The sequence below is a fragment of the Triticum aestivum genome, chromosome 4A (assembly GCF_018294505.1).
Source record: "Triticum aestivum cultivar Chinese Spring chromosome 4A, IWGSC CS RefSeq v2.1, whole genome shotgun sequence".
NCBI classification, from domain to species: Eukaryota; Viridiplantae; Streptophyta; class Magnoliopsida; order Poales; family Poaceae; genus Triticum; species Triticum aestivum.
In genome coordinates this window covers 731,353,305-731,368,626 of record NC_057803.1, presented here as the reverse complement: position 1 = coordinate 731,368,626, position 15,322 = coordinate 731,353,305, and the positions used below count along the sequence as shown (strand labels likewise).

General features: G+C 41.7%; 1 protein-coding gene across 3 annotated transcripts; it reads left to right on the top strand.

Moving 5' to 3' along the window:
- The first annotated feature begins 1,606 nt into the window (after positions 1 to 1,606).
- On the top strand, positions 1,607 to 11,285 carry LOC123088419 (probable methyltransferase PMT17). 3 transcript variants are annotated; one of them, XM_044510630.1, is made up of 7 exons: positions 1,607 to 1,829; positions 2,520 to 3,222; positions 3,313 to 3,523; positions 3,627 to 3,924; positions 4,392 to 4,707; positions 10,470 to 10,621; positions 10,782 to 11,285. In XM_044510630.1, exons 2-7 carry the CDS (start codon positions 2,539 to 2,541, stop codon positions 11,008 to 11,010), a joined length of 1,890 nt encoding a protein of 629 aa, XP_044366565.1. In that variant the 5' UTR covers positions 1,607 to 1,829; positions 2,520 to 2,538; the 3' UTR covers positions 11,011 to 11,285. The 3 variants fall into 3 exon arrangements, with proteins under 3 accessions (XP_044366565.1, XP_044366563.1, XP_044366564.1); XM_044510628.1 differs by lacking the exons at positions 10,470 to 10,621; positions 10,782 to 11,285 and adding an exon at positions 5,020 to 5,523 and having other exon boundaries at positions 4,392 to 4,859; XM_044510629.1 differs by lacking the exons at positions 10,470 to 10,621; positions 10,782 to 11,285 and adding an exon at positions 5,020 to 5,523 and having other exon boundaries at positions 1,614 to 1,834; positions 4,392 to 4,859.
- The last annotated feature ends 4,037 nt before the right edge of the window (positions 11,286 to 15,322 follow it).

The window sequence follows — 15,322 nt, the reverse complement described above, 5'->3', positions numbered from 1 at the left end:
ATGCATCATTTTAATGCTTGTAATTTGAACGGACGATGAGGAACAATGAAAATGGGACTAACTAAAAAAAAGAGATATGCCCTCTAAACTTGGAAATGGGTATCTGATGGGTTATGATACCAAGTATGCTGGCCCACTCCATGGAAGGTGGCAACCGGGTCATGGCCCGTCCCTATTTCTGGATTTTCTATATGTATTTGCTACCAATATGGCCCAAGAGTAAAACATGGCCCACTGAGCAAGTGACTGGCCCACTCTATTTATTTGTTTTCACGGCCCGCCACTGGTCGTGGCAGCTCTAGCTAAATTTAAATTCCCCTAAATAAAGCTAAATTTGTATTGTGGGCATCTCGGGATCTCCTATCTGCATGACGCAAAGGGCAGACAGAACTAGGCGGTGCCATTGTGTGGCACTGCGACGAGCAGAAGTAAAATTCACAAAAAAGGACACACTTGTTTTGGAATCGACTCGTGATCTCCCACTGGTGACGGCATATTCCTAGCCACTACAAGTGATGACTCCTACTGATAGAAACGCAGCGCGAACATTAAAGAACTGAAGGCGGCCGCAGAATTGAAAGCATTCACATAATTTTTTAGATTATGAACAATTATTGACGAACAAGATTTTTTTGAGATTTCCGAACATATCCTAAATAAAATCTGAATTTTTGGAACATTTTTCGACAACACGATATTTTTAATTTACGAATTTATTTCGAAAAAATATTATCTGAAATTCTGAACAATTTGTTAAAAGTCAAACTTTTAAAAAAAAATCGTAAGCATTTTTAAAAAATAGAAGAGTTTTTGTAAATTTGAAACCAGGAACAATTTTAAAAAATTCCTGAGCATTTATTGAATTTCTGAAGAAGTTTTGGAAAATGATAACATTTATTGAAACTCGAGATAAGTTTTGAAAATACTAAAATATAGTTGCAAATTCCAAAATAAATGAAAAAAGAAAAATAAACTAAAATGAAAAGTTAAACAAAAACTAAAAAAAACATAAGGACAAAAAAACCGAAAAAGAAAAATAAAACTGATTCAGAAACCTTCTAGAAGTTTTTCATAACCGGTAAAAACCTAGGCTGGAACCTTCCGGTTCACAAAACCGGCTGTGATGTACTCGCTCCCTGTCTAAAATGGGCCGGTCCATATCGCTCGCTCGCTCGCTCGGCTGGGCCGCCCGTGTGCGAATCAACAAGAAGTTGATGCAAAGCACACCAAATAGGTAATCCGGGGCATCTCCCTATGCTTCTCGGCTTCTCGCCGTGCCCGTACCCGCCTTGCTCATCGCGCCACATGACCCCTGGTGGACACTGTGTTGAGGATTCTTACACGGCCCCATCAACATTCACCTTCTTCGTCGTCGGTCCAGGCGGCGGTGGAATCCACGGAGCCCCGGCGTCGAGGCGTGCTAGAAGGGCCAGGCCAAATCTTAGCAACAACAAGAAAAGAGGAAAATGCTACAAGGCCCAGGGAAGGGATGGGTGTGGGCCGGGCTCGCGAATGGGCAGAGTAACAGCGAAGCAAACGCCAGAAAGAAATTAGCTATAACTAGCCAACCCCTAAAAAAAAACTATAATATAACCAGCCTAAACAATCCCATGGGTTACTAGATTTGGTTCCCCCCTTTCTTCTCCAACCAACCCAATTCTTCGGGGACTCCCTCGCCGCCGCCGCCGCTCTCAGCCGCAGGAGGTCGCCGCCGGATTGCTTCCTCACCTCGTCCGGCCGTCCGCCCGTCGACACTGCTGCACCCAGGGGAAAGCGCCGAGGGGAAAGTGGGGTGCGCCGCCCCCTAGAGCTCGCTGCAGGGGGAAGAGGTAAGGTAGCCTTATCCCACACCAGCTCGCTCGCACTCCCCTTCCATCCGCGCGAGGCCGGCCGCCGAGCTTAGGATATGGGTGTCAAGGAACCCAATCTCATCTTTCTTGTGCTGGCCGAGATGATACGCCAATCCCCTCCCCCTTCTTCACTGAAAACAGGATGGGTTTTTTTTTCCGCCGAAAAGATAGATTCTTTTCCCCCCTCACTGGTTGGTTCCTACGGCCAATGAGGCGATGAATTCAGTGGAGGAAACTGTGGGAGGAATATCAATTAGTTTCTCTGGAATTTGGGTTGCGTCCCACTCATTCTATGCACATCATTGCGTTTTTGTTCTGTCGACAAAGAGTGTCAGGCAAGGATGATTGTACTGATTGCACCAAGTGCTCTTCTACACTTTCTGCAGCTGCCATTCTTGTTTAATTAGGGGCATGGAGGGGAGAGAGAGCTTCTTCGGACCCCCCATTATCCATTCATAGCTGCCTGCTGTCACATTCCACTTTGCCTTATCTGAATCCACAATCATATACTGAATTTAGTTGCAAAAATTCAATCCTGGTATTGTTTCAGAGTTATGGAGCACCTCGATTTGTTCTTTCCTGCAATCACACAGCGAAGTCACTTTAATCCCCTGTCGAATGTTAGTGCTACCGCTCCATCCAGATGTGCTGAGCTGCACCTTCTTGCAGGTGACAGGAACGGGGCGGGATGCGCCACCTGGAGTTCAAGAGGATGCGCGTGACGCTGGCGATCGGCCTGGTCGGCCTGTGCGCCACGGCATACATCCTCGGCGCCTGGCAAGGCACCTCGTCCGCCATAAAGGACGCCCCCCGGCCCGTGTACGCCAAGACGCAGTGCGACGACGCCCCCTCGCATGCCCCCAGCAATGCTTCAGGCACCACCACGGTCGCGTCCGTGCCATCCTCAGTTGCCCGTCTTGATTTCCAGGCACACCACCGGGTGGCCTTGAACGAGTCGTCGCTCGCGAAGGAGATGATCCCGCCGTGCCAGCTCAAGTACAGCGAGTACACGCCCTGCCATGACCCGAGGAGGGCGAGGAAGTTTCCAAAGGCGATGATGCAGTACAGGGAGAGGCACTGCCCCACGAAAGATAAATTGTTCCGGTGCCTGGTCCCTGCGCCTCCGAACTACAAGAACCCCTTCACGTGGCCGCAGAGTCGGGATTATGCGTGGTATGATAACATTCCTCACCGGGAGCTGAGTATTGAGAAGGCCGTGCAGAACTGGATTCAGGTTGAGGGGGACCGGTTTAGGTTCCCCGGTGGTGGCACGATGTTCCCGCATGGCGCTGATGCTTATATCGATGATATCGATGCCCTCATACCGTTAACTAACGGAAACATCAGAACTGCACTTGATACTGGATGTGGGGTGAGTTTTCTTGACAAATTTCCATGATATTGTTTCTTATCTCTGAAGGCTTTAGGATCTTAGGATGGAAGCATTCTGGCTGTTTTTCAGGTGGCAAGTTGGGGTGCTTTTCTTCTGAAGAGGGGCATCATCACCATGTCATTTGCACCAAGGGATTCACACGAGGCACAGGTACAGTTTGCGTTAGAGAGGGGAGTGCCGGCTATGATTGGAGTAATGGCAACCGATAGAATCCCATATCCTGCTAGAGCATTTGACATGGCACACTGCTCTAGATGTTTGATCCCATGGAACAAACTCGGTATGTTTTCACGACATTGTTTCAGATTTGTAGTTACATTGCACTGAACACATGTTCAATGAATGTATAAGTAGAGCTTATGTTTTATCATTCTTGTCAACAGACGGTTTATATCTGGTTGAAGTAGACAGAGTTCTAAGACCAGGAGGCTACTGGATCCTCTCTGGTCCTCCAATCCGTTGGAAGAAGCACTACAAGGGGTGGCAAAGAACAGAGGAAGACCTGAAGCAAGAGCAAGATGAGATTGAGGACCTAGCAAAGCTGCTCTGCTGGAAGAAAGTAGTAGAGAAAGATGATCTTGCTGTATGGCAGAAGCCTATCAACCACATGGAGTGTGCTAATAATCGGAATGCCGATGAAATTCTGCAGTTCTGCAACAGCAGTGATGTGGACTCTGCTTGGTAAGATTTCTGGTATGCTTTCTCTGAGTATTGTATTTTTTGTACGCTTGCAGTAGCTCATTATCTGTAGTTCCGGATCAACTTTTATTTCTGGCCGTTCTGAAATATATAGCCTGGTTTGTTTTAGCAAGATTATCATTGTATGAACCTCATGCTTGAAATCATAGCTTGGATTTCCTATTCCTTGAAAAAGAAGTAATTTAACAGGTTTCGCTAACACTATTCTGAATGGCGTCTTCTTAAGTGAAGCTAAGTATCAGTTTATCTTTCCTGTTAGTTTTGGAAACATTGTACAATCTTTTGTCTGACTTATGGCTCAGTTCACTTACAGTCATACAATAACCCGCCATTGTAGCAACCTAGCAGCACCCTAGTACAGCCGTAGATGCTTAGAACCTTAAACTCATTACAATGCATTCTCTGTTATTTTGTTAATCAGAAAACAAACTGACTGTGTGACCACATAGGTACAAGAAGATGGAGACATGCATATCTCCTCTGCCGGAAGTGCAAACCGAGGAAGAAGTTGCTGGCGGAGCCCTCGAGAAATGGCCAGAAAGAGCATCAGCAGTTCCGCCAAGAATAACCCGAGGTTCAGTTTCAGGCATCACCCCTGAGAAGTTTGAAGAGGAAAATAAGTTGTGGGCAGAGCGAGCGGGCCACTATAAGAAACTGATCCCGCCACTGGCCAAGGGGCGATACAGGAACGTGATGGACATGAACGCGGGGACGGGGGGTTTTGCCGCTGCGCTGATGGAGTATCCGCTCTGGGTGATGAACGTGGTGCCTTCAGGTTCTTCTCCTGATGCCCTTGGTGTCATCTACGAGCGGGGGTTCATCGGAACGTTCCATGACTGGTGCGAGGCTTTCTCGACGTATCCCAGGACGTATGACCTCATCCATGCTGATAAAGTGTTCAGCTTTTATCAGGATAGGTAATGCAGATAACCGATGGTTTGAGTTCTGTCGTCGTGTACCTTTTCTGCTGCATTTGCATGCTTGTGTTTAAGTTGTTATAAGGAAGTTCAGATTAAGCAAGTAGAGACACTAATGATCAAACTGTAATGTTGAACAAATTTTGGACAATGATTGCAGGTGTGACATAACATACATCCTCCTGGAGATGGACCGGATTCTGCGACCTGAAGGGACGGTGATCTTCAGGGACACCGTGGAGATGTTAGTGAAGATACAAGCCATCACCGGTGGCATGAGATGGAAGAGCCAGATCATGGATCATGAATCCGGGCCGTTCAACCCTGAGAAGATCCTTGTGGCCGTCAAAACTTACTGGACTGGGGAGCCTGCCCAAAAGCAGCAATAGTCGTTCGACGTCATCTCCTGCAAAAGTCCAGACAGAAAACCTTTCTGTCGAGTCTTCATCGACTGTTCTCTCTTAGCTTCAGGATATATCTGTATATAGTAGGTGGGCATTCGCTGTATCATCATCGGTTTAATTTTGTGGTCTCGACTCGCAAGCTGCGTTGCGTTGTTGCGAGTAGTGAGTGTGACACGGTGCGATGGTGTATACGATGGTATTCAGTCAACCGTTCCAAGAGGATATTTGCTCATAGTTTTGAGAAAGCTGGCTCTGATGAATGTGCTGCTGTCCGAATGATTCGTCTTTTTCAGAGTCTGAACAATTTTCACCCAAGAAAGGGCAGACCGAAAAATCTTTTGAGCAAGGCACAGAATCCAAATACGAAACATCTGCTCAAAAATTGGCACGCAGCTTGCCAAAAGAAAGGCTCGATTCGTGAACCAAATATGAATTATTTTTGACTGAATCGTTCTCTTTTTTGCAGAAAGTTCAGACTAGAAGAGGTGGCCCAGGCAGAATGTATGATAAGCCAAGCTGAATGTGTTGGTTTCCAAGCAATCTTCAACAGGAAAGAGAACACGACTGAACTTGGTGTTGGGAAATGACTTAACTTACAGTTCATCGTCTGACTGAAACCTACCAGAAGACTCAAGTCACTGAACACCCAAAATGACAGGCGGCCGGCAGCATGAAGAATATCGCTACTACTACTGCAATGATGGCAGCGCAACAAAATTAAACTCATCAGTACAATCGCAGATTTCCATATAATTAACAAAGCACTCATGACAGTAATAACATTTCTTATTCCATCAACGGAATACAAAGTACGCACACGCACACCATGCATGGTTTACAAAACTTGGGTGATGCACAGCACGGTACACACAACCATTATATTACAAACCAGCCAGTTTGATCAACTATGAACACCACACACCAAGCTGGAGCTAGAAACCAAGCAAGCAATCCAGTGCCTGCTGACAATCACACACCAATCCAATCCAATCAAATCCAATCAAGCATACCCACATCAGGCATATATCTCTCCGTCCGGAATTACTTGTCACCAAAATGGATGAAAATAAATGTATCTAGAACTAAAATACATCTAGATACGTCCATTCCAATGACAAGTATTTCCGGACGGAGGGAGTATGTAACCTGCTGAAGAAAGCACGCCATTTATCCTCCATGCGCAAGTACGTGGCAACACCTCACCACATCACAGATAGAGCTTGTAACAAACACACTTCACTGCCAATGGTCCATGTAAATGGGAAACAAACACTCCAGAGAGCCGTGATGAGATCACAACTTGATTGTAACAGAGATAGGCCTGTCCATGGTCCATGTAAGCCGATCGACCTCCCTTTCCACGCTCCAGATTACCTAGGAAACAATGAATGGAAACGGAAAGCATCAAATTGTGAGATTTAATGACACTAGCTATGGGTTGCTTAATCTATCTATGCACATAACGTAACCCATGCCAAATGAATCGTATACCTTAGAACAGAGACCCTCGGGAGGGTCTTCTTGTAGTAACCCGAATGACATATGTCTCAAAGAGCGACGGCTCATGGTTGGCCTCGGAGCCATCCCACTCGAGCTTGTCCCACCAGTCCTTCTCACAGTTCACCACCGGCTTAGGACCTTGGCGTGAGACAGCTGATTGCAATGAATGGTATAGTAGTTGACTCACATCTTTCTTGAACCAGGAATTCAAGATAATTGTTTTGATACAATAGTTGGACTTAACTTCTCTTTTCTCTCTAAGACCTGAAAGCCTCCATAACCGCTCCGTAACCGTTTTCCGGAAGCATAGGGTCGAAATTCACGATTAGGAATACCACACCCTGCCAGATCAATGTCTTCTTCTCCCCCATAATGAAAAATCTTCAGAAATCTTTCATTTCCTAGAGAAGCATTGATCTCACCTGCGATGCTTGGTATCTATACTCTGGATCTGACGTCTATCCCTCTAAAATAATCATCCTTATCTTGCTTATCAAACACAGGCTTTAAATGACAATGATTTAGCTCTGTAATCTGTTTCTAATGTGAGGAGACCAAGCAACACATCGGGGAGTCATCGAAATCGGCGTGGTGGGAATGAACATTTGTTAGATATGACTTCTGCGGTACATATAGTGTTAACATTTTCGGTAGGACTCCCTCCATCCCAAAATAAGTGTCATCGATTTAGTACACCCTTGTACAGGAGTGCATCTTTTACATGAATGAATTGGGAAATGAATGACGCAATGTTGAATGTAAGGTCAGTTGAGTAACCTATAGATACTCAAAAGAATTATTCTTCTTTTAGACAATATAATACTAGTATATAAATATTCCGTCAAAAGGGGAACTAAATATTTTTCCACGATCAATGCAAGTGTTCTATACCAAAAACAAACCAAATTGCATTGCTTGTCCAATGAGAAGTGAATGTAGGCATTAAAAGACATTCACAACTTATATTCGATCCTTGCACCAAGCTGCCTTATGTTGATTGATATGAGAAGTGAATATAATACTAGTAGATAAATATTCCGTCAAAAGGGGAACTAAATATTTTTCCACGATCAATGCAAGTGTTCTATACCAAAAACAAACAAAATTGCATTGCTTGTCCAATGAGAAGTGAATGTAGGCATTAAAAGACATTCACAACTTATATTCGATCCTTGCACCAAACTGCCTTATGTTGATTGATATTTGTGAGACACATTAGTTTCACTTAGAATACAACTTATTGCTAATTAGCTGGTTCTATTAGTTCCGATAAACATCATTTTTCTTTCTTTTGTGGACCTAAAACTTATCTTGAATTCTTGGTCTTAATTTGGAACTCCTATTTTTGTGTACTTACGGATTTGTGAAATTCTTGTTCTTCTGAATTTTCTTCTGTTTTCCCGATTCCTTTTGACGAAGTGGGTGGTAGCATGCCCACTCTGAATTCTGCTATCTGATTTGTGGTTTGGGGAAAGTACACAAGAAAAGGATTTTAACACTAACAACTCAGAGCCAATTATCGAGGAGCCATCAAGTCCAACACAGGAAGAACATCCAGAAACTCTGCAAAATGATGTTGAAGATTATGATCCATATACTGCTGAAATACCTTGCGATCAAAATCTTCAATACCATTTTCCAAAGTTTCTGAACGTTATTTCTGTGCTGGACTGGTTAGCTGCTCGATAATTGGGTCTGAGTTGTTAGCACTAAAATCCATTCACCGTGTACTTCCACCAAGCTTTTCTCATGAGGTGCAGAAAGTGCAAGCCATGCACTTCACTAATAGGAATCGAGAAAACAAAAAAAAAATCGGAAGGACAAGAAAATTCACAAAGCAATAATAATTAATAAGTACACAAAAGTAAGAGCGCCCATTTAAGACCAAGAATCCAAGATAAGTTTTGGCTGCACAAAAGAAAATAAAAATGATATGTGCATCAAAACTAACAAAGCCATTGGATTATGAGCAGATTATATTTTGAGTGGAAACAATATGTGTCTCAGAAATTTAAACCAAACCAGCTTGGTGCAACGACCAAATATAATTGTTGAATGCCTTGCGAAGGCACTTGCGTAATGCCTATATTCATTTCACATTGGATAGGCATTGTAATTTGGTTTCTTTTGGTACAAAAGACATAGATTGATTGAGGAATATTTATTTATCCTTTCTAGGGAATATTTATGTACTAGTTCGTAAAGAGAACAAATTCATCTTTAAATCCTACGAATATTGTTAAATCTGCTATATACTTTAGTTATTATTTATACATGATGATTTATAGAGATTGCAATTTACCTGGAAAGAATAACATATCATTTGCTATTAATATTGGTAGGGAAGTACTTAAGAACAGTGCATTAATACTGGTGTCTTAATAGCTTTACACATGTTACAATCACATAAAGAAATTAATAAGCATCTACCGTATCCAGACAAGAGGAGGATGGAGTTAGAACCCAGATTCTTGGAACTACATATGATGAAGAAAAGAAGTTTGAGAGGAATATCAGCTCCATACAGTATCTCCAGCGCTAAAATAAGAATATATAGTGCAAGATCATGGCAGATTTAACACGTCACTGAACAGTATGTAGAAAGGTGTGAGAGATGATAAAATAAAGAGAAAGTAACAAATAGTCTAATAAAGTGAATTCGTGCCTTTTGTCTACAACACTATAGATAAGAAAACTATGCCATGCAGACCTCTGCTTTACAGTTGATAGGGGCCATTAATCATCAGTATGCTTATACCAAAGTATTTAATAGCTAAATCCATTGTCACGAAGTATGAACAACTCTCAATTTAGGCATAGCCTTATTCTAATAGAGGAAAACTGAAATGAGATAGTAAAAAATCTATTATAATTCTGATAATCAAAATTATCAGATGTCATGACTTCACCATTATACTCACTGGCTTAACACATGTGTTTAGCCAAAGGACAATAAATGTACCGTAAACATTCCCATCCTCATTTCTGTTCCGTGCAATTCATAAATGTGATGGGCTCAAACACAGTAAGAGAGTTCAGACAACCAGCTAGTCCAAAAATGAAATATGGAATAAGATCTTATCTCAGTCTAATCACTCTCTACTTCATAGAGGAAGAATTTATTAGCATGTCTAGATGAGCTGAAGCAAACAACTGAAAAAAACAGCTTTTTCATGGTTTGAGTGCAAGAATCGCCTTACATATCACAATAATAAGATGGTGACAAAGAATCCCCTCGTACCATCTTTCAGAATTGCAGTCACTTGCCATTATGTGCTACAGCCATGAAACAAAAATGATAATAAAAAAGATTAAAACAGAAACTAAGAAAGGAATCACTCTTAAAGACAAGATTAAATCGCAAGATCCTCCCAGCCTCCCATGGTGGTGGGTTAGACAGAACTATTAGTACAATTCCAAAGTCTGGAAACAGAAGTGCATTCCCAAACTATATTAAGTCAATGGCCAGATTAATTAGACACATAGGATTAGTGTAAAACAAACAAACATGTGGAAATAGTTAGTAAACAGAAAAGAAGCAACTGAAACCAACATATAGGATAAGTAAAGGAACATATATCAATAATAGCTGGAGATCTTTTTTTATGTTTCGTGCACAAGGAACAAAGAAAAAACAGCAACGAGAAACATAACCACATCTGAAGTAGAATCTTTGACTTGATGGACGCTCTGGGTGATGAACGTGGTGCCTTCAGGTTCTTCTCCTGATGCCCTTGGTGTCATCTACGAGCGGGGGTTCATCGGAACGTTCCATGACTGGTGCGAGGCTTTCTCGACGTATCCCAGGACGTATGACCTCATCCATGCTGATAAAGTGTTCAGCTTTTATCAGGATAGGTAATGCAGATAACCGATGGTTTGAGTTCTGTCGTCGTGTACCTTTTCTGCTGCATTTGCATGCTTGTGTTTAAGTTGTTATAAGGAAGTTCAGATTAAGCAAGTAGAGACACTAATGATCAAACTGTAATGTTGAACAAATTTTGGACAATGATTGCAGGTGTGACATAACATACATCCTCCTGGAGATGGACCGGATTCTGCGACCTGAAGGGACGGTGATCTTCAGGGACACCGTGGAGATGTTAGTGAAGATACAAGCCATCACCGGTGGCATGAGATGGAAGAGCCAGATCATGGATCATGAATCCGGGCCGTTCAACCCTGAGAAGATCCTTGTGGCCGTCAAAACTTACTGGACTGGGGAGCCTGCCCAAAAGCAGCAATAGTCGTTCGACGTCATCTCCTGCAAAAGTCCAGACAGAAAACCTTTCTGTCGAGTCTTCATCGACTGTTCTCTCTTAGCTTCAGGATATATCTGTATATAGTAGGTGGGCATTCGCTGTATCATCATCGGTTTAATTTTGTGGTCTCGACTCGCAAGCTGCGTTGCGTTGTTGCGAGTAGTGAGTGTGACACGGTGCGATGGTGTATACGATGGTATTCAGTCAACCGTTCCAAGAGGATATTTGCTCATAGTTTTGAGAAAGCTGGCTCTGATGAATGTGCTGCTGTCCGAATGATTCGTCTTTTTCAGAGTCTGAACAATTTTCACCCAAGAAAGGGCAGACCGAAAAATCTTTTGAGCAAGGCACAGAATCCAAATACGAAACATCTGCTCAAAAATTGGCACGCAGCTTGCCAAAAGAAAGGCTCGATTCGTGAACCAAATATGAATTATTTTTGACTGAATCGTTCTCTTTTTTGCAGAAAGTTCAGACTAGAAGAGGTGGCCCAGGCAGAATGTATGATAAGCCAAGCTGAATGTGTTGGTTTCCAAGCAATCTTCAACAGGAAAGAGAACACGACTGAACTTGGTGTTGGGAAATGACTTAACTTACAGTTCATCGTCTGACTGAAACCTACCAGAAGACTCAAGTCACTGAACACCCAAAATGACAGGCGGCCGGCAGCATGAAGAATATCGCTACTACTACTGCAATGATGGCAGCGCAACAAAATTAAACTCATCAGTACAATCGCAGATTTCCATATAATTAACAAAGCACTCATGACAGTAATAACATTTCTTATTCCATCAACGGAATACAAAGTACGCACACGCACACCATGCATGGTTTACAAAACTTGGGTGATGCACAGCACGGTACACACAACCATTATATTACAAACCAGCCAGTTTGATCAACTATGAACACCACACACCAAGCTGGAGCTAGAAACCAAGCAAGCAATCCAGTGCCTGCTGACAATCACACACCAATCCAATCCAATCAAATCCAATCAAGCATACCCACATCAGGCATATATCTCTCCGTCCGGAATTACTTGTCACCAAAATGGATGAAAATAAATGTATCTAGAACTAAAATACATCTAGATACGTCCATTCCAATGACAAGTATTTCCGGACGGAGGGAGTATGTAACCTGCTGAAGAAAGCACGCCATTTATCCTCCATGCGCAAGTACGTGGCAACACCTCACCACATCACAGATAGAGCTTGTAACAAACACACTTCACTGCCAATGGTCCATGTAAATGGGAAACAAACACTCCAGAGAGCCGTGATGAGATCACAACTTGATTGTAACAGAGATAGGCCTGTCCATGGTCCATGTAAGCCGATCGACCTCCCTTTCCACGCTCCAGATTACCTAGGAAACAATGAATGGAAACGGAAAGCATCAAATTGTGAGATTTAATGACACTAGCTATGGGTTGCTTAATCTATCTATGCACATAACGTAACCCATGCCAAATGAATCGTATACCTTAGAACAGAGACCCTCGGGAGGGTCTTCTTGTAGTAACCCGAATGACATATGTCTCAAAGAGCGACGGCTCATGGTTGGCCTCGGAGCCATCCCACTCGAGCTTGTCCCACCAGTCCTTCTCACAGTTCACCACCGGCTTAGGACCTTGGCGTGAGACAGCTGATAGCAATGAATGGTATAGTAGTTGACTCACATCTTTCTTGAACCAGGAATTCAAGATAATTGTTTTGATACAATAGTTGGACTTAACTTCTCTTTTCTCTCTAAGACCTGAAAGCCTCCATAACCGCTCCGTAACCGTTTTCCGGAAGCATAGGGTCGAAATTCACGATTAGGAATACCACACCCTGCCAGATCAATGTCTTCTTCTCCCCCATAATGAAAAATCTTCAGAAATCTTTCATTTCCTAGAGAAGCATTGATCTCACCTGCGATGCTTGGTATCTATACTCTGGATCTGACGTCTATCCCTCTAAAATAATCATCCTTATCTTGCTTATCAAACACAGGCTTTAAATGACAATGATTTAGCTCTGTAATCTGTTTCTAATGTGAGGAGACCAAGCAACACATCGGGGAGTCATCGAAATCGGCGTGGTGGGAATGAACATTTGTTAGATATGACTTCTGCGGTACATATAGTGTTAACATTTTCGGTAGGACTCCCTCCATCCCAAAATAAGTGTCATCGATTTAGTACACCCTTGTACAGGAGTGCATCTTTTACATGAATGAATTGGGAAATGAATGACGCAATGTTGAATGTAAGGTCAGTTGAGTAACCTATAGATACTCAAAAGAATTATTCTTCTTTTAGACAATATAATACTAGTATATAAATATTCCGTCAAAAGGGGAACTAAATATTTTTCCACGATCAATGCAAGTGTTCTATACCAAAAACAAACCAAATTGCATTGCTTGTCCAATGAGAAGTGAATGTAGGCATTAAAAGACATTCACAACTTATATTCGATCCTTGCACCAAGCTGCCTTATGTTGATTGATATGAGAAGTGAATATAATACTAGTAGATAAATATTCCGTCAAAAGGGGAACTAAATATTTTTCCACGATCAATGCAAGTGTTCTATACCAAAAACAAACAAAATTGCATTGCTTGTCCAATGAGAAGTGAATGTAGGCATTAAAAGACATTCACAACTTATATTCGATCCTTGCACCAAACTGCCTTATGTTGATTGATATTTGTGAGACACATTAGTTTCACTTAGAATACAACTTATTGCTAATTAGCTGGTTCTATTAGTTCCGATAAACATCATTTTTCTTTCTTTTGTGGACCTAAAACTTATCTTGAATTCTTGGTCTTAATTTGGAACTCCTATTTTTGTGTACTTACGGATTTGTGAAATTCTTGTTCTTCTGAATTTTCTTCTGTTTTCCCGATTCCTTTTGACGAAGTGGGTGGTAGCATGCCCACTCTGAATTCTGCTATCTGATTTGTGGTTTGGGGAAAGTACACAAGAAAAGGATTTTAACACTAACAACTCAGAGCCAATTATCGAGGAGCCATCAAGTCCAACACAGGAAGAACATCCAGAAACTCTGCAAAATGATGTTGAAGATTATGATCCATATACTGCTGAAATACCTTGCGATCAAAATCTTCAATACCATTTTCCAAAGTTTCTGAACGTTATTTCTGTGCTGGACTGGTTAGCTGCTCGATAATTGGGTCTGAGTTGTTAGCACTAAAATCCATTCACCGTGTACTTCCACCAAGCTTTTCTCATGAGGTGCAGAAAGTGCAAGCCATGCACTTCACTAATAGGAATCGAGAAAACAAAAAAAAAATCGGAAGGACAAGAAAATTCACAAAGCAATAATAATTAATAAGTACACAAAAGTAAGAGCGCCCATTTAAGACCAAGAATCCAAGATAAGTTTTGGCTGCACAAAAGAAAATAAAAATGATATGTGCATCAAAACTAACAAAGCCATTGGATTATGAGCAGATTATATTTTGAGTGGAAACAATATGTGTCTCAGAAATTTAAACCAAACCAGCTTGGTGCAACGACCAAATATAATTGTTGAATGCCTTGCGAAGGCACTTGCGTAATGCCTATATTCATTTCACATTGGATAGGCATTGTAATTTGGTTTCTTTTGGTACAAAAGACATAGATTGATTGAGGAATATTTATTTATCCTTTCTAGGGAATATTTATGTACTAGTTCGTAAAGAGAACAAATTCATCTTTAAATCCTACGAATATTGTTAAATCTGCTATATACTTTAGTTATTATTTATACATGATGATTTATAGAGATTGCAATTTACCTGGAAAGAATAACATATCATTTGCTATTAATATTGGTAGGGAAGTACTTAAGAACAGTGCATTAATACTGGTGTCTTAATAGCTTTACACATGTTACAATCACATAAAGAAATTAATAAGCATCTACCGTATCCAGACAAGAGGAGGATGGAGTTAGAACCCAGATTCTTGGAACTACATATGATGAAGAAAAGAAGTTTGAGAGGAATATCAGCTCCATACAGTATCTCCAGCGCTAAAATAAGAATATATAGTGCAAGATCATGGCAGATTTAACACGTCACTGAACAGTATGTAGAAAGGTGTGAGAGATGATAAAATAAAGAGAAAGTAACAAATAGTCTAATAAAGTGAATTCGTGCCTTTTGTCTACAACACTATAGATAAGAAAACTATGCCATGCAGACCTCTGCTTTACAGTTGATAGGGGCCATTAATCATCAGTATGCTTATACCAAAGTATTTAATAGCTAAATCCATTGTCACGAAGTATG

Bases quoted from the DNA above. Each gene is read 5' to 3' on its own strand.
- LOC123088419 (XM_044510630.1), top strand. From the start codon at position 2,539: ATGCGCCACCTGGAGTTCAAGAGGATGCGCGTGACGCTGGCGATCGGC. The intron at 3,524-3,626 runs GTATGTTTTCAC...TCTTGTCAACAG, and splicing joins GATCCCATGGAACAAACTCG to ACGGTTTATATCTGGTTGAA. The intron at 3,925-4,391 runs GTAAGATTTCTG...GTGACCACATAG, and splicing joins AGTGATGTGGACTCTGCTTG to GTACAAGAAGATGGAGACAT.